Source organism: Pristiophorus japonicus, chromosome 4 (genome assembly GCF_044704955.1).
Source record: "Pristiophorus japonicus isolate sPriJap1 chromosome 4, sPriJap1.hap1, whole genome shotgun sequence".
NCBI classification, from domain to species: domain Eukaryota; kingdom Metazoa; phylum Chordata; class Chondrichthyes; family Pristiophoridae; genus Pristiophorus; species Pristiophorus japonicus.
In genome coordinates, this window is record NC_091980.1 from 67,338,071 (window position 1) to 67,357,057 (window position 18,987).

The window sequence follows — 18,987 nt, forward strand, 5'->3', positions numbered from 1 at the left end:
CTTCATCCATCGGCAACAACCTGGCCTTCATCCATCGGTGACACTCGGGCCTTCATCCATCGGCGACACTCGGGCCTTCATCCATCGGCGACACTCAGGCCTTCATCCATCGGCGACACTCGGGCCTTCATCCATCGACGACACTCAGGCCTTCATCCATCAGTGACACTCAGGCCTTCATCCATCGGTGACACTCGGGCCTTCATCTATCGCCGACGACCTGGCCTTCATCCATCGATGACACTCAGGCCTTCATCCATCGGCAACGACCATCCATTGGCGACACTCTGGCCTTCATCCATCGGCGATACTCGGGCCTTCATCCATCGGCAACATGCTGGCCTTCATCCATTAGCGACACTCCGGCCTTCATCCATCGGTGACACCCGGGCCTTCATCCATCAGCAACATGCTGGCCTTCATCCATTAGCGACACTCGGGCCTTCATCCATCGGCGACACTCGGGACTTCATCCATCGGCGACACTCGGGCCTTCATCCATCGGCGACACTCGGGCCTTCATCCATCGGCGACACTCAGGCCTTCAACCATCGGCAACACTCGGGCCTTCATCCATCGGCGACACTCAGGCCTTCATCCATCGGTGACACTCAGGCCTTCATCCATCGGTGACACTCGGGCCTTCATCTATCGCCGACGACCTGGCCTTCATCCATCGATGACACTCAGGCCTTCATCCATCGGCAACGACCATCCATTGGCGACACTCTGGCCTTCATCCATCGCCGATACTCGGGCCTTCATCCATCGGCAACATGCTGGCCTTCATCCATCGGCGACACTCGGGCATTTATCCATCGGCGACACTCGGGCCTTCATCCATCGGCGACACTTGGGCCTTCATCCATCGGCGATATTTGGGCCTTCATCCATCGGCAACGTGCTGGCCTTCATCCATCGGCAACACTCGGGCCTTCATCCATTGGCGACACTCGGGCCTTCATCCATCAGCGACAACCTGGCCTTCATCCATCGGCGACACTCAGGCCTTCATCCATCGGTGACGACCATCCATTGGCGACACTCGGGCCTTCATCCATCAGCGATACTCGGGCCTTCATCCATCGGCAACGTGCTGGCCTTCATCCATTGGCGACACTTGGGCCTTCGTCCATCGGTGACACTTGGGCCTTCATCCATCAGCGACGACCATCTATTGGCGACACTCGAGCCTTCATCCATTGCGATATTCGAGCCTTCATTCATCGGCGACGACCATCCATTGGCGACACTCGGGCCTTCATCCATCGCGATACTCGAGCCTTCATTCATCAGTGACACTCGGGCCTTCATCTATCAGTGACACTTGGGCCTTCATTCATCGGTGATACTCGGGCCTTCATCTATCAGTGACACTCGAGCCTTCATTCATCGGTGACACTCGGGCCTTCATCTATCATTGACACTTGGGCCTTCATCCATCGGTGAAACTCGGGCCTTCATCCATCAGCGACGACCATCCATTGGCGACACTCGGGCCTTCATCCATCGTGATACTCGGGCCTTCATCCATCAGCAACATGCTGGCCTTCATCCATTAGCGACACTCGGGCCTTCATCCATCGGCGACACTCGGGCCTTCATCCATCGGCGACACTCGGGCCTTCATCCATCGGTGACACCCGGGCCTTCATCCATCAGCAACATGCTGGCCTTCATCCATTAGCGACACTCGGGCCTTCATCCATCGGCGACACTCGGGCCTTCATCCATCGGCGACACTCGGGCCTTCATCCATCGGTGACACCCGGGCCTTCATCCATCGGTGACACCCGGTCCTTCATCCATCGGTGACACCCGGGCCTTCATCCATCAGCAACATGCTGGCCTTCATCCATTAGCGACACTCGGGCCTTCATCCATCGGCGACACTCGGGCCTTCATCCATCGGTGACACCCGGGCCTTCATCCATCGGCGACAACCATCCATTGGCAATACTCGGGCCTTCATCTATCAGCAACGTGCTGGCCTTCATCCATTAGCGACACTCGGGCCTTCATCCATTGGCGACACTTGGGCCTTCAGCTATTGGCGACACTCGGGCCTTCGTCCATCAGCGACACTCGGGCTTTCATCCATCGGCGACACTCGGGTCTTCATCCATCAGCGACACTCGGGCCTTCATCCATCGGCAACGATCTGGTCTTCATCCATCGGTGACACTCAGGCCTTCATCCATCAGCGACGACCATCCATTGGCGACACTCTGGCCTTCATCCATCGGCGATACTCGGGCCTTCATCCATCGGCAACATGCTGGCCTTCATCCATCGGCGACACTCGGGCCTTCATCCATCGGCGACACTCGGGCCTTCATCCATCGGCGACACTCGGGCCTTCATCCATCGGCGACACTCGGGCCTTCATCCATCGGCGACACTCGGGCCTTCATCCACCGGCGACACTCGGGCCTTCATTCATCGGCGACACTCGGGCCTTCATCCACCGGCGACACTTGGGCCTTCATTCATCGGCGACACTCGGGCCTTCATCCATCGGCGATACTCGGGCCTTCATCCATCGGCAACGTGCTTGCCTTCATCCATCGGCGACACTCAGGCCTTCATCCATCAGCGACGACCTGGCCTTCATCCATCGGCGACACTCGGGCCTTCATCCATCGGCAACATGCTGGCCTTCATCCATCGGCGACACTTGGGCCTTCATCCATCGGCGACACTCGAGCCTTCATTCATCGGTGACACTTGGGCCTTCATCTATCAGTGACACTTGGGCCTTCATGCATCGGTGACATCGGGCCTTCATCCATCAGCGACGACCATCCATTGGCGACACTCGGGCCTTCATCCATCGCAATACTCGAGCCTTCATTCATCGGCGACGACCATCCATTGGCGACACTCGGGCCTTCATCCATCGGCGACACTCGAGCCTTCATCCATCGGCAACATGCTGGCCTTCATCCATTGGCGACACTTGGGCCTTCATCCATCGGCGACACTCGATCCTTCATTCATCGGTGACACTCGGGCCTTCATCTATCAGTGACACTTGGGCCTTCATTCATCGGTGACACTCGGGCCTTCATCTATCAGTGACACTTGGGCCTTCATTCATCGGTGACACTCGGGCCTTCATCCGTCGGTGACACTTGGGCCTTCATCCATCGGTGACACTCGGGCCTTCATCCATCGGCGACGACCATCCATTGGCGATGCTCGGGCCTTCATCCATCGCAATACTCGAGCCTTCATTCATCGGCGACGACCATCCATTGGCGACACTCGGGCCTTCATCCATCGCGATACTCGAGCCTTCATTCATCGGTGACACTCGGGCCTTCATCTATCAGTGACACTTGGGCCTTCATTCATCGGTGACACTCGGGCCTTCATCCATCGGTGACACTTGGGCCTTCATCCATCGGCGACACTCGAGCCTTCATCCATCGGCGACACTTGGGCCTTCAGCTATTGCCGACACTCGGGCCTTCATCCCTCGGCGACACTTGGGCCTTCATCCATCAGCAACACTCGAGCCTTCATCCATCGGCGACACTCGGGCCTTCATCCATCGGCGACACTCGGGCCTTCATCCATTGGCGACACTTGGGCCTTCATCCATTGGCGACACTTGGGCCTTCAGCTATTGGCGACACTCGGGCCTTCATCCATCAGCGACACTCTAGCCTTCATCCATCAGCGACACTCGGGCCTTCATCCATCGGCGACACTCGGGCCTTCATCCATCAGCGACACTCGGGCCTTCATCCATCGGCAACGACCTGGCCTTCATCCATCGGTGACACTCAGGCCTTCATCCATCAGCGACACTCAGGCCTTTATCCATCAGCGACACTCGGGCCTTCATCCATCAGCGACACTCGGGCCTTCATCCATCGGCAACGAACTGGCCTTCATCCATCGGTGACACTCAGGCCTTCATCCATCAGCGACACTCGGGCCTTCATCTATCGGCGACGACCTGGCCTTCATCCATCGGTGACACTCAGGCCTTCATCCATCGGCGACGACCATCCATTGGTGACACTCGGGCCTTCATCCATTGGTGACACTCGGGCCTTCATCCATCGGCGACACTCGGGCCTTCATCCATTGACGACACTCGGGCCTTCATCCATCGGCGACACTCGGGCTTTCATCCACCGGCGACACTCGGGCCTTCATTCATCGGCGACACTCGGGCCTTCATCCACCGGCGACACTCGGGCCTTCATCCATCGGCGACACTTGGGCCTTCATCCACCGGCGACACTCGGGCCTTCATTCATCGGCGACACTCGGGCCTTCATCCACCGGCGACACTTGGGCCTTCATTCATCGGCGACACTCGATCCTTCATCCATCGGCGACACTCGGGCCTTCATCCACCGGCGACCCGCGGGCCTTCATTCATCGGCGACACTCGGGCCTTCATCTATCGGCAACGACCTGGCCTTCATCCATCGGTGACACTCAGGCCTTCATCCATTGGCGACGCTCAGGCCTTCATCCATCGGCAACGACCTGGCCTTCATCCATCGGCGACACTCGGGCCTTCATCCATCGGTGACACTTGGGCCTTCATCCATCGGCAACGATCTGGCCTTCATCCATCGGTGACACTCGGGCCTTCATCCATCGGTGACACTTGGGCCTTCATCCATCGGCAACGATCTGGCCTTCATCCATCGGTGACACTTGGGCCTTCATCTATTGGTGACACTCGGGCCTTCATCCATCAGCGACACTCGGGCCTTCATCCATCGCTGACACACGGGCCTTCATCCATCGGTGACACTCGGGCCTTCATCCATCGGCAACAACCTGGCCTTCACCCATCGGTGACACTCGGGCCTTCATCATTCGGCAACGACCTGGCCTTCATCCATCGGTGACACTCGGGCCTTCATCCATCGGCAACGACCTGGCCTTCATCCATCGGTGACACTCGGGCCTTCATCCATCGGCAACGACCTGGCCTTCACCCATCGGTGACACTCGGGCCTTCATCCATCAGCGACACTCGGGCCTTCATCCATCGGCAACGAACTGGCCTTCATCCATCGGTGACACTCAGGCTTTCATCCATCAGCGACACTCGGGCCTTCATCTATCGGCGACGACCTGCCCTTCATCCATCGGTGACACTCAGGCCTTCATCCATCGGCGACGACCATCCATTGGTGACACTCGGGCCTTCATCCATCGGCGATACTCGGGCCTTCATCCATCGGCAACGACCTGGCCTTCATCCATCGGAGACGTCCTGGCCTCCCTTCCTCCAATGACGTCCTGGCCTCCCCCTGGCCACTGGCCCCACTCAACGATGGAGTCTCTGTCGAGCACACGGTGTGCACAATGGCCGAGGTCACTCTGACCTCTTTGACCTCCTCCTTCCACAAAGTGGACCTCTGACCATCCCAATGCCTGCCCTCAGCCAGGCCTCGGATCTCTCACCGAAGGACGCTGCTCAGCACTGAGCTTACAGCTCACATCTCGCCGTAGGCAACAAGGTTCATACAGCAGTGCCTGGTCTCTAGTCATCTTGGACTACCTTGCAACTGGACCAAGTTGCTCAGCTACGCCCATGTGGTAGCCAGTGTGCAATGGCCACTCCATGTTAAAAGAACTCATGCACAGGCATCTTCCACCCTTCAAAATGAAATTCGGGACCTGGAATGTCAGGACCCTCATGGACAACCCCAACAGCGACAGACCTGAACGCCGCACCGCCGTAGTTGCCTGGGAACTTAGACGCTTCGATGTCGACATCGCCGCCCGAAGCGAGACCCGGCAGGCAGAGGAAGGCCAGCTCAAAGAACAAGGTGGAGGTTACACCTTCTTCTGGAAAGGCAAACCAGAGGAAGAACGCTGCCTCCACGGAGTCGGTTTCGCTATCCACAACAATCTGGTCGATCGCTTCAGAGACTTCCCCCTGCGGGATTAGCGAACGTCTCATGACTCTCCGACTCACCCTATCCCGGAACCAGCCACAGTCATCAGTGCATACGCCCCAACACCCGATGCAACAGATGAGGCCAAAGAGGGCTTTTATTCCAGCCTCGAACAATCCCTGTCCCACGTCCCTATGGACGACAAACTGATCCTCCTCAGCAACTTCGACGCTAGGGTCGGTAAGGACACAGACCTCTGGGGAGGCATGATCAGCAGAGAGGGGGTAGGGAAAGCCAACTCCAACGGTACCCTGCTCCTGACAAAATGTCTAGAACACGACCTTGTCATCGCTAACACCTTGTTCCACTAGAGGGACAAGTACAAGGCATCGTGGCAACACCCTCGCTCTAAAACTGGCACCTGCTCAACTATGTCATCGTTCGAGCCAGGGATCGCAAGGATGTGCGCATCAACCGCGCTATGACAGGAGCTGATGATTGCTGAACGGACCACTGCCTAATCCATTCCACCATCAACATCAATATAGCCCCAAAGCAGTGGCGGTAGCTGAAACAGTGCCACAAAAAAATCAACACTGGAGTATTCAAAGACCCAGCTAAGAGAGCCCTATACAGCCAGCGCCTCACTGCTAATCTGGTGACCCTTGATGACCCGAAGACGCAGAATGCCCACAGCACTTGGTCTGCCCTCCAGCCACCATAACCAGTGCTTGCGAAGAGATGCTCGGTCACTCAACCTGGAAACATCAGGACTGGTTTGATGAGAATGACCAGGAGATCCAAGAGCTAATAAATTGCAAGCGCAGGGCATTTCTGAACCTAAAACAACAACCCAACTTGGGAGTAGCAAAGCAGCATTACAGACGGCTTTGGCCGAGGTCCAACAAAAAATCCGCGAGAAAGCACAGGAGATTCCGCAGCTGGCTGACAGCCATGATGTGCAAGGATTCTTCAGCGCAGTCAAGACCACCTACGGCCCAAGAACCCAAGGCCCCACCCCACTGCTGGCCAAGAACAGGGAGACACTCATCAAGGACACCGAGGCAGTCAGGACCCACTGGAAGGAGCACTTCAAAGATTTCCTTAATTGAGACTCTGCCTTTGACTCGAGTGTCCGCGACTCCATCCTGCAGCATGCGACCCGTCACCATCTCAGCAAAACCCCAGCCCTGCACGAGGTAGAAAAGGCCATCCGCCAGCTCAAATCCCCGCTGAGGCACTAAAGTATGGCGGAGAGGCACTATTGGCATGAATGCATGGCCTCATCTCTCTCATCTGGAAGGAGGAGAGCATGCTGTGAGATCTCAGAGATGTAGTGATCGTGACCATCTTTTAAAAAAGGGGACAATTCCGACTGCGGCATCTACAGAGGAATCTCCCTGTTATCAGCCACTGGGAAGGTCATCGCTAGAATCCTCCTCAATCATCTTCTCCCTGTGGCTGAGAAACTCCTCCCGGAGTCACAGTGCGGATTCCATCCACTATCGGGTACAACAGACATGATCTTTACGGCGCGACAACTGCAAGAAAAATGCAGGGAACAGCACCATCCCTTGTACATGCCTTTGACACCGCGAGGGATTATGGAGCTGTTGTGTATCTGTAAAGCATGCACTCCCATGTTCCGCCACCAGGGAGCGCATCTGCTGAAGTCCCAAGGGATCCCAGCATACCTTGGGAGCACTATATATAAGCCGGTCTCTAAGGCCTGTTCCTCACTCTGGAGTGTCTTAATAAAGACTGAGGCCACTGTTACTTTAACCTCCCTGTGTGCAGTTTCATCTGTGTTAGGAACACAATAACTGGCGACGAGTATACAAATCCAATGCAAAGATGCAGCAAACTGTGGGCATCCTGGAGAAGTTCTCAGGGGGTGAGGACTGGGAAGCCTATGTCGAACGGTTAGACCAGTACTTTGTAGCCAACGAGCTGGACGGAGAAGGAAGCGCTGCAAAAAGGAGAGCGGTCCTCCTCACGGTCTGCGGGGCACCGACCTACAGCCTCATGAAGAATCTTCTGGCTCCGGTGAAACCCACAGATAAGTCGTATGAGGAGCTGTGTACACTGGTTCGGGAGCATTTTAACCCGAGGGAGAGCGTGCTGACGGCGAGGTATCGGTTCTACACATGCCAGCAATCTGAAGGTCAGGAAGTGGCGAGCTACGTCGCCTAGCTAAGGCGACTTGCAGGACAATGTGAGTTTGATGGCTACCTGGAGCAAATGCTCAGAGACTTTTTTGTACTGGGCATTGGTCACGAGACTATCCTACAAAAACTTTTGACCCTCAGTAAGGCCATTGCAATAGCACAGGCGTTTATGGCCACCAGTGATAATGCCAAACAAATCTCTCAGCACACAAGTGCTAGCAATGTTCATAAATTAACTGGAACTGTGTTTGCGAGCAGAAATGTACAGGCAGAAACCACGAGTCTGCAACTGCCAGCAGGCCTCAGATGACCCAGATGACTCAGAGTCCGCAAGAAAGCATGAATGCAAGGCAGTTCATTCCTTGTTGGCGTTGTGGAGACTTCCATTCAGCCTATTCATGCTGCTTCAAAGGGTATGTTTGCAAGAGCTGTGGAACAATGGGGCACCTCCAACGAGCTTGCAGACGAGCTGCAAGCTCTGCAAAACCAGCTAACCACTACGTGGCAGAGGAAGATTGGTCCATGGTGGATCAAAGCAATTTCGAGCCTCAGAGAGAGGAGGCAGATGCTGAAGTACACGGGGTGCACACATTTTCGACTAAATGTCCACCTATAATGCTAAATATAAAATTGAATGGCTTACCTGTAGCCATGCAACTGGACACTGGCGCTAGCCAATCCATCATGAGTAAAAAGATGTTTGAGAGACTGTGGTGCAACAATGCACTCAGACTAGCCCTGAGCCCCATCCACACGAAACTGAGAACGTACACCAAAGAGCTCATCACTGTCCTGGGCAGCGCCATGGTCAAGGTCACTTACAAGGGCACGGTGCACAAACTACCACTCTGGATTGTCCCGGGCAATGGCCCCACACTGCTTGGAAGGAGCTGGCTGGGCAAAATCCGCTGGAACTGGGATGACATCCGAGCGCTATCACATGTCGATGAGGCCTCATGTACCCAGGTTCTTAACAAATTTTCTTCCCTTTTTGAGCCAGGCATTGGAAACTTTTCCAGGGCGAAGGTCCACTTGGTCCCAGAGGCACGACCCATTCACCACAGAGACCATGGTCCAGAACTTAAAGAAGGGTAACTTTGAAGGTATGAGGCGTGAATTGGCTAGGATAGATTGGCGAATGATACTTAGGGGGTTGACTGTGGATGGGCAATGGCAGACATTTAGAGACCGCATGGATGAATTACAACAATTGTACATTCCTGTCTGGCGTAAAAATAAAAAAGGGAAGGTGGCTCAACCGTGGCTATCTAGGGAAATCAGAGATAGTATTAAAGCCAAGGAAGTGGCATACAAATTGGCCAGAAATAGCAGCAAACCTGGGAACTGGGAGAAATTTAGAACTCAGCAGAGGAGGACAAAGGGTTTGATTAGGGCAGGGAAAATGGAGTACGAGAAGAAGCTTGCAGGGAACATTAAGGCGGATTGCAAATGTTTCTATAGATATGTAAAGAGAAAAAGGTTAGTAAAGACAAACGTAGGTCCCCTGCAGTCAGAATCAGGGGAAGTCATAACGGGGAACAAAGAAATGGCAGACCAATTGAACAAGTACTTTGGTTCGGTATTCACTAAGGAGGACACCAACAATCTTCCGGATATAAAAGGGGTCAGAGGGTCTAGTAAGGAGGGGGAACTGAGGGAAATCTTTATTAGTCGGGAAATTGTGTTGGGGAAATTGATGGGATTGAAGGCCGATAAATCCCCAGGGCCTGATGGACTGCATCCCAGAGTACTTAAGGAGGTGGTCTTGGAAATAGCGGATGCATTGACAGTCATTTTCCAACATTCCATTGACTCTGGATCAGTTCCTATGGAGTGGAGGGTAGCCAATGTAACCCCACTTTTTAAAAAAGGAGGGAGAGAGAAAACAGGGAATTATAGACCGGTCAGCCTGACCTCAGTAGTGGGTAAAATGATGGAATCAATTATTAAGGATGTCATAGCAGTGCATCTGGAAAATGGTGACATGATAGGTCCAAGTCAGCATGGATTTGTGAAAGGGAAATCATGCTTGACAAATCTTCTGGAATTTTTTGAGGATGTTTCCAGTAAAGTGGACAAAGGAGAACCAGTTGATGTGGTATATTTGGACTTTCAGAAGGCTTTCGACAAGGTCCCACACAAGAGATTAATGTGCAAAGTTAAAGCACATGGGATTGGGGGTAGTGTGCTGACGTGGATTGAGAACTGGTTGTCAGACAGGAAGCAAAGAGTAGGAGTAAATGGGTACTTTTCAGAATGGCAGGCAGTGACTAGTGGGGTGCCGCAAGGTTCTGTGCTGGGGCCCCAGCTGTTTACATTGTACATTAATGATTTAGACGAGGGGATTAAATGCAGTATCTCCAAATTTGCGGATGACACTAAGTTGGGTGGCAGTGTGAGCTGCGAGGAGGATGCTATTAGGCTGCAGAGTGACTTGGATAGGTTAGGTGAGTGGGCAAATGCATGGCAGATGAAGTATAATGTGGATAAATGTGAGGTTATCCACTTTGGTGGTAAAAACAGAGAGACAGACTATTATCTGAATGGTGACAGATTAGGAAAAGGGAAGGTGCAACGAGACCTGGGTGTCATGGTACATCAGTCATTGAAGGCTAGCATGCAGGTACAGCAGGCGGTTAAGAAAACAAATGGCATGTTGGCCTTCATAGCGAGGGGATTTGAATACAGGGGCAGGGAGGTGTTGCTACAGTTGTACAGGGCCTTGGTGAGGCCACACCTGGAGTATTGTGTACAGTTTTGGTCTCCTAACTTGAGGAAGGACATTCTTGCTATTGAGGGAGTGCAGCGAAGATTCACGAGACTGATTCCCAGGATGGCTGGATTGACCTATCAAGAAAGACTGGATCAACTGGGCTTGTATTCACTGGAGTTCAGAAGAATGAGAGGGGACCTCATGGAAACGTTTAAAATTCTGACGGGTTTAGACAGGTTAGATGCAGAAAGAATGTTCCCAATGTTGGGGAAATCCAGAACCAGGGGTCACAGTCTGAGGATAAGGGGTAAGCCATTTAGGACCGAGATGAGGAGAAACTTCTTCATCCAGAGAGTGGTGAACCTGTGGAATTCTCTACCACAGAAAGTAGTTGAGGCCAATTCACTAAATATATTCAAAAGGGAGTTAGATGAAGTCCTTACTACTCGGGGGATCAAGGGTTATGGCGAGAAAGCAGGAAGGGGGTACTGAAGTTTCATGTTCAGCCATGAACTCATTGAATGGCGGTGCAGGCTAGAAGGGCTGAATGGCCTGCTCCTGCACCTATTTTCTATGTTTCTATGTTTCTATGTTTCTATGTACCTCACATGATGAGGGAGAGAGTGGAAATCGAGCTGGACAGGCTGCAATGCAAGGGCATCATCCCCAGAGTGGAATTCAGCGTGTTGGCCAGCCCGATTATTCCAGTACTCAAAAGTGATGGCACAGTCAGGATTTGCGGTGATTATAAAGTAACTATTCATCGTTTCTTGCTACAGGACGTGTCATGTATTCAACCAGCATTGTAAACCATGTAGAATCTGACATAAGTTGCACACTGGGTGTGTGTTGCAGCATGTCAATGTCAAGGGTCAGTTACAGCTGGTAGCTTATGCCTCCAGGAGTCTGTCCCAGGCAGAAATGGGTTACGGAATGGTAGAAAAGGAGGCGCTCGCATGTGTATATGCGGTAAAGAAAATGCACCAGTACCTGTTTGGCAGGAAATTTGAGCTGGAGACAGATCACAAACCCCTAACGTCCCTTTTGGCCGACAACAAGGCCATAAATGCAAACGCATCGGCCCGCATACAGAGGTGAGCACTCATGTTAGCCGCCTATGACTATACAATTCGGCACAGACCAGGCACCGAAAACTGCGCCGATGCACTCAGCAGGCTCCCACTAGCCACCACTGAGGGGGCTACCGAGCATGCTGCTGAGATGGTCATGGCTGTTGAAGCTTTCGGAAGCGAAGGCTCACCCGTGACAGCCCGTCAGATTAAAGTCTGGACAAATAGAGACCCGCTATTGTCTCTAGTCAAGAAATGTGTCCTGAATGGGGACTGGGCAGCCACATACAGGGCATGCCCTGAGGAATTTAAACCATTTCACAAGCGCAGGGATGCACTCTCGATTCAGGCCGATTGCCTACTGTGGGGAAACCGCATAGTCATGCCCCAGATGGACAGAGAGGTGTTCATCAGAGAACTCCACAATGAATACCCGGGCATTGTCATGATTAAGGTAATTGCCAGGTCACACGTTTGGTGGCCAGGATAGACACAGATCTGGAACTTTGTGTTCGCAGGTGCAACACGTGTGCCCAACTGGGCAATGCGCCCAGGGAAGCCCCCCTTAGCCCCTGGCCATGGCCCACCAAGCCTTGGTCATGCATCCATGTGGACTATGCAGGTCCTTTCATGGGGAAAATGTTTTTGATTGTAGTAGACGCCTACTCCAAATGGATCAAGTGTGACATTTTAAATTCAAGCACATCCTCTGCCACGGTAGAAATTCTACGGGCAATGTTCACTGCCCACGGCTACCGGACGTCTTGGTCAGTGACAATGGCCCGTGCTTCACAAGCATTGATTTCCAGGACTTCATGGCAGGAATTAACCATGTCAGAACGGCACCATTCAAGCCGGCTTCAAACGGCCAGGCAGAACGAGCAGTGCAGATAATCAAACAGGGGATGCTCAGAATCCAAGGGGGTTCCCTACAAAGACGCTTATCATGCCTCCTGTTGGCCTATAGATCCCGACCACACTCGCTCACAGGGGTTCCACCCGCAGAGCTGCTAATGAAAAGAACGCTCAAAACCCAGCTATCCATTATACACCCCACCATGAAAGAAATTGTCGATAACAGGCGCCAGCCACAATATGACTACCATGACAGGAATGCGAGGGCGCGATGTATTGATGTAAATGATCCTGTTTTTATTCTTAACTATGCTGCAGGGCCCAAATGGCTCGCAGGCACTGTGATTGCCAAAGAGGGAAATAGGATTCTTGTAGTTAAACTTACCAATGGACAAATCTGCCGCAAACACGTGGATCAAACAAAAAGGAGGTTCAGCAACCCCATAGAAGAAGCAGAGGAAGAACACGATGTAGAGTTCACTCCACCACAGGTGACCGAACACCGGAACCAAAGGGAGGAGAGCCCAATCACTGTGGGCAGTCTGGATAGGCCTGAGACACCGCAAACAGCAGACACTCAGGCCAGCGCCCAACAACCGGAGCCCCAACTCAGGCGCTCTACAAGACAGCGTAAACCACCAGAGAGACTCAACCTGTGATGCCAATAAGACTTTGGGGGGGAGGTGATGTCATGTATTCAACCAGCATTGTAACCCATGTATAATCTGACCTAAGTTGTACACTGTGAGAACAATGACCAATAGGTGGGAGACACTCCTAACCTGGGCCTTCAGGTACAAAAGGGGAAGCTACACCCACCTTCATCACTTGAGTGCGAAGGAATAAAGGACAGGTCACAGACTGACCTTCTCTCAAGCATGGGCCTCGTGTGCATTTATACTGTATAGTAAGGACCTATCAGGACGAATACCCGCTACCTTACGACTATTTGCGATGCTGGCAGGAGGAAGCTGTTCACCAAGCTCGACCTGACTTCGGCCTACATACGCAGGAGCTGCAGGAGTCTTCAAAGGGCCTCACCTGCATCAAACACGCACAAGGGACTGTTCATCTACAACAGATGCTCGTTTGAACTTCAGTCGGCTGCAGCAATCTTCCAGAGAAACATGGAGAGCCTACTCAAGTCGGTACCACGCATGGTGGTTTTTCAGGATGAAATATTGGTCACGGGTCAGGACCGTCAAGCACCTACAAAACCTGGAGGAGGTCCTCCAGCAACTGGATCGTGTCAGGCTATGGCTGAAGAGGTCGAAATGCGTCTTCAAGGCAACAGAAGTGGAGTTTTTGGGGAGAAAGATCGCGGCGGACGTCATTCGTCCCACAGACGCCAAGACAGAGGCTATCAGGAACGCGCCCAAGCCATAGAACGTCACGGAGCTGTGGTTGTTCCTGGGATTCCTCAACTATTTTGGTAACTTCCTACCGGGGTTAAGCACCCTCTTAAAGCCCCTACATGTGTTATTGCGTAAAGGTGAGAACTGGATATGGGGAAAAAAAACAAGTAATTGCTTTTGAGAAAGCTAGAAACATTTTTAACTCCAACAAGCTTCTTGTATTGTATAACCCGTGTAAAAGACTTGTGCTAGCATGTAATGCGTCGTCGTACGGAGTCGGGTGTGTATTATAACAAGCTAACGTTGCGGGGAAGTTGCAACCTGTCGCCTATGCCTCTAGGAGCTTGTCTAAGGCTGAGAGGGCCTACAGCATGATTGAGAAAGAGGCATAGCGTGTGTGTTCGGGGTAAAGAAAATGCATCAATACCTGTTTGGCCTCAAATTTGAGCTGGAAACCATATCCCTGTTCGATGAAAACAAGGGGATAAATACTAATGCCTCACCCGCATACAAAGGTGGGCACTCGCGCTATCAGCGTATAACTATACCATCCGCCACAGGCCAGGCACCGAGAACTGTACGGATGCTCTCAGTCGGCTACCATTGCCCACCACGGGGGTGGAAATGGCGCAGTCTGCAAACTTGTTGATGGTGGCACAGGCCGCAGACTTTGATGGTCATGGAAGCGTTTGAAAATGATAAATCACCTGTCACGGCCCGCCAGATTAGGACTTGGACCAGCCAAGATCCTCTGCTGTCCCGAGTAAAAAACTGTGTACTGCATGGGAGCTGGGCCAGCATCCCTGTTGAAATACAAGAGCTAATCAAGCCGTTCCAGCGGCGAAAGGACGAGCTGTCCATTCAGGCAGACTGCCTGTTGTGGGGTAACCGCGTAGTGCTACCCAAAAAGGGCAGGGAGACATTCATCTCGGATCTCCACAGCACACACCCGGGTATAGTAATGATGAAAGCGATAGCCAGGTCCCACGAGTGGTGGCCTGGTATCGACTCTGACTTAGAGTCCTGTGTACGGCAATGCAGCGTATGTGCTCAGTTGAGCAACACGCCCAGAGAGGCACCACTAAGTTTGTGGTCCTGGCCCTCCAGACCATGGTCGAGGATCCATGTTGACTATGCGGGCCCGTGTCTCGGTAAAATGTTCCTGGTGGTGGTGGATGCTTTTTCAAAATGGATTGAATGTGAAACAATGTTGGGAAGCACCGCCACCGCCACCATTGAAAGCCTGAGGGCCATGTTTGCCACCCACAGCCTGCCTGACATACTGGTCTGTGACAACGGGCCATGTTTCACCAGTGCCGAATTTAAAGAATTCATGACCCACAATTGGAACAACCATGTTGCCTCGGCCCCGTTTAAACCAGCCTCCAATGGGCAGGCAGAGCGGGCGGTACAAACAATCAAACAGAGCCTCAAACAAGTCACAGAAGGCTCACTCCAAACCCGCTTGTCCCGCGTATTGCTCAGCTACCGCACGAGACCCCACTCGCTCACAGGGGTGCCCCCGGCTGAGCTACTCATGAAAAGGACACTTAAAACCAGTCTCTTGCTGGTTCACCCCAACCTGCATGATCAGGTAGGGAGCAGGCGGCAGCAACAAAATGTAAACGATGGTCGCACCACTGTGTCACGGGAAATTGATCTGAATGACCCTGTGTATGTGCTAAACTATGGACATGGTCCCAAGTGGATCGCGAGCACGGTGATAGCTAAAGAAGGGAATGGGGTGTTTGTAGTCAAACCAGACAATGGACAAATTTGCAGAAAGCACCTGGACCAAACGAGGCTGCGGTTCACAGACTGCCCTGAACAACCCACAGCAGACACCACCTTTTTCGAGCCCACAACACTCACCCAGAGGATCAACGACACCACGCCGGACCAGGAAATCGAAACCATGACGTCCATCAGCCAGCAAGGCCAGGCTCACCCAGCAGCCCTGCAGGGCCAACAACACGCCAGCCCAGCGAGGACACAGCTAACACACCAGAACAGACATTTGTACCGAGGTGGTCCACCAGGGAAAGAAAGGCTCCCGACTGCCTCACCTTGTAAATAGTTTTCACTTTGTCTTTGTGGGGGAGTGATGTTGTGTATCTGTAAAACATGCACTCCCATGTTCCGCCACCAGAGAGTGCATCCCCTGAAGTCCCAAGGGATCCCAGCATCCCTTGGGAGCAATGTATATAAGCCAGCCCCTAAGGCCTGTTCCTCACTCTGGAGTGTCTTAATGAAGACTCAGGTCACTGTTACTTTAACCTCCCTGTGTGCAGTCTCATCTGTGTTAGGAACACAATAGGAGCATCCTCCTCCGTTTCGGCTGCCCCAAAAGTTTGTCGCCATCCTCCGCCAGCTCCACGACAACATGCAAGCTGTGATCCTTACCAACGGATCCACCACAGACCCAATCCACATCCGGACCGGGGTCAAGCAGGGCTGCATCATCGCGACAACCCTCTTCTCGATCTTCCTCGCTGCAATGCTCCAGCTCACACTCAACAAGCTCCCCGCTGGAGTGGAACTAATCTACAGAACCAGTTGGAACCTGTTCAACCTTCGTCGGCTCCAGGCCAGATCCAAGACCGTCCCAACCTCGGTCGTCGAACTACAGTACGCAGACGACGCTTGCATCTGCGCACATTCAGAGACTGAACTCCAAGTCATAGTCAACATATTCACTGAGGCATAGGAAAGCATGGGCCTTACACTAAACATCCATAAGACAAAGGTCCTGCACCAATCTGACCTGCCACACAGTATTGCCCGCCCCCCCCCCCCGGTCATCAAAATCTACGGCGCGGCCTTGGACAATGTGGACCATTATCCTTACCTCGGGAGCCTACTATCAGCAAAGGCAGACATCGATGATGAGGTCCAACACCGCCTCCAGTGCGCCAGTGCAGCCTTCGACCGTCTAAGGAAGAGAGTGTTCGAAGATCAGGCCCTCAAATCTGGCACCAAGCTCATGGTCTACAGGACTGTAATGAGAGCCGCCCTCCTGTATGGCTCCGAGACGCAGACCATATACAGTAGACACCTCAAATCGCTGGAGAAATACCATCAACAATGTCTCCGCAAGATCCTGCAAATCCCCTGGGAGGACAGACGCACCAACGTTAGTGTCCTCGATCAGGCCAACATCCCCAGCATCGAAGCATTGACCACACTCGACCAGCTCCGTTGGGCAGGCCACATTATTCACATGCCTGACACAAGACTCCCAAAGCAAGCGCTCTACTCGGAACTCCTACACGGCAAACGAGCCCTAGGTCGACAGAGGAAACGTTTCAAGCACACCCTCAAAGCCTGCTTGATAAAATGCAACATCCCCACCGACACCTGGGAGTCCCTGGCCAAAGATCGCCCTAAGTGGAGGAAGAGCATCCGGGAGGGCGCTGAGCACCTCGAGTCTCATCGCCGAGAGCATGCAGAAATCGAGCACAGGCAGCGGAAGGAGCATGTGGCAAATCTGTCCCACCCACCCTTTCCTTCAACAACTGTCTGTCCCACCTGTGACAGGGACTCTAATTCCCGTATTGGACTGTTCAGTCACCTAAGAACTCACTTTTAGAGTGAAAGCACGTCCTCGATTTCGAGGGACTGCCTATGATGATCCCTAGATCCCTTTGCTCTTCTACCCAATTCAGTTTTTTTTAATTTTCTAAGCGTAGATGATATTTCTATGTTTTTCATATAGGACCCTTGGAACAAGTAGACAAAGGAGATTTTTGTCAATTCAGTCAGACTGGATTCAAACCTGTGTCCCAAAAGTGAAAGGTCACATTTAGCCACTGCACCATCCATTAAATGTCCCTTGAATGTATAGCACAAAGTGCTGGACCACAAGCTGAGGGTTCACTGCAGTTCAGTAGTTTCTGTCAGTTGTTAAAACATTTTATTGAATTGCAATATTTAACAAAACAGAATAATTTTTCTCTCATCTCCCATCAGGTGTAATTAAAACTAAGATGGTTGGAAAGAAGAGTGCAAAAATAAAATCTACATTGCAAGAGTTTATGTTGTATTTAATTTTTCTGTTTGATCTATCCATATGTAAGTATCAAATCACATTATATATTCTTTTGTTTTTTTCTGGTTAGGGCTAGATTGTATGAGATTTCAAACAGTTTGATAGTTTATATGATTAGGTAAGGTATATAGAGATCAATAATGTGATGCTTAATATTCATAATGTGCCCAAGTTTCAAGCTGCGCCGGACCTGGACGCCCGTTTTTCGCGCCACAAAGTGCGCCTAAAAAAAACTTACCTCTTCTCCGGCTCCCTGCAGGTTCTCTGGAGCCGGGCGCAGCGCAGCACGAGCTGTGGGAGGCGGAGCCAGGTCCCTGCGCTGAAAACAGTGCCGGTACCTCTGCACATGCGCGCTACTGCAGCCCCTAGCCCTGGCCGAATGGCCTCACTGGGGCTGCGTGGATAAGGCTCCTCCCACCCGACCCGACCCGACCTGACCCCCGCTCTTCCCCCCCCGGCGACCCGACTTCCGCCTCCTCCCGCACCCCCGGACCTCTGCGACTCCACTCCCCTCCCGGAACTCTGCGACTCTACCCTCCCCCCCCGGACCCTCCTCACTCTCACTCCCTACCCCCTTCCCTCTCTCCTTCCCTCCCTCCCTCCTCTCTCCTTCCCTCCCTCCTCTCTTCTTCCCTCCCTCCCTCCTCTCTCCTTCCCTCCTCTCTCCTTCCCTCCCTCCCTCCTCTCTCCTTTCCTCCCTTCCTCCTCTCTCCTTCCCTCCCTTCCTCCTCTCTCCTTCCCTCCCTCCCTCCTCTCTCCTTCCCTCCCTCCCTCCTTCCTTCCCTCCCTCCATCCTCTCTCCCTTCTCCCCCTCTCCCCCCTTCTCCCCCTCCCCCTCTTCTCCCCCTTCTCCTCCCCCCCTTCTCCTCGCCCCTCCTCTCCTCCTCCAACCCCCTCAC

General features: G+C 52.8%; 1 protein-coding gene across 1 annotated transcript in view; it reads left to right on the forward strand.

Moving 5' to 3' along the window:
* The window catches only part of LOC139262449 (polycystin-2-like protein 1), a 151,295-nt gene that overhangs the window by 37,684 nt on the left and 94,624 nt on the right, over nt 1-18,987 (forward strand). Inside the window, exon 2 of the mRNA XM_070877637.1 lies at nt 18,010-18,111. Coding sequence (XP_070733738.1) covers nt 18,027-18,111 — 85 coding nt within the window. The 5' untranslated portion in view covers nt 18,010-18,026. The remainder of the gene's footprint in view (nt 1-18,009; nt 18,112-18,987) is intronic.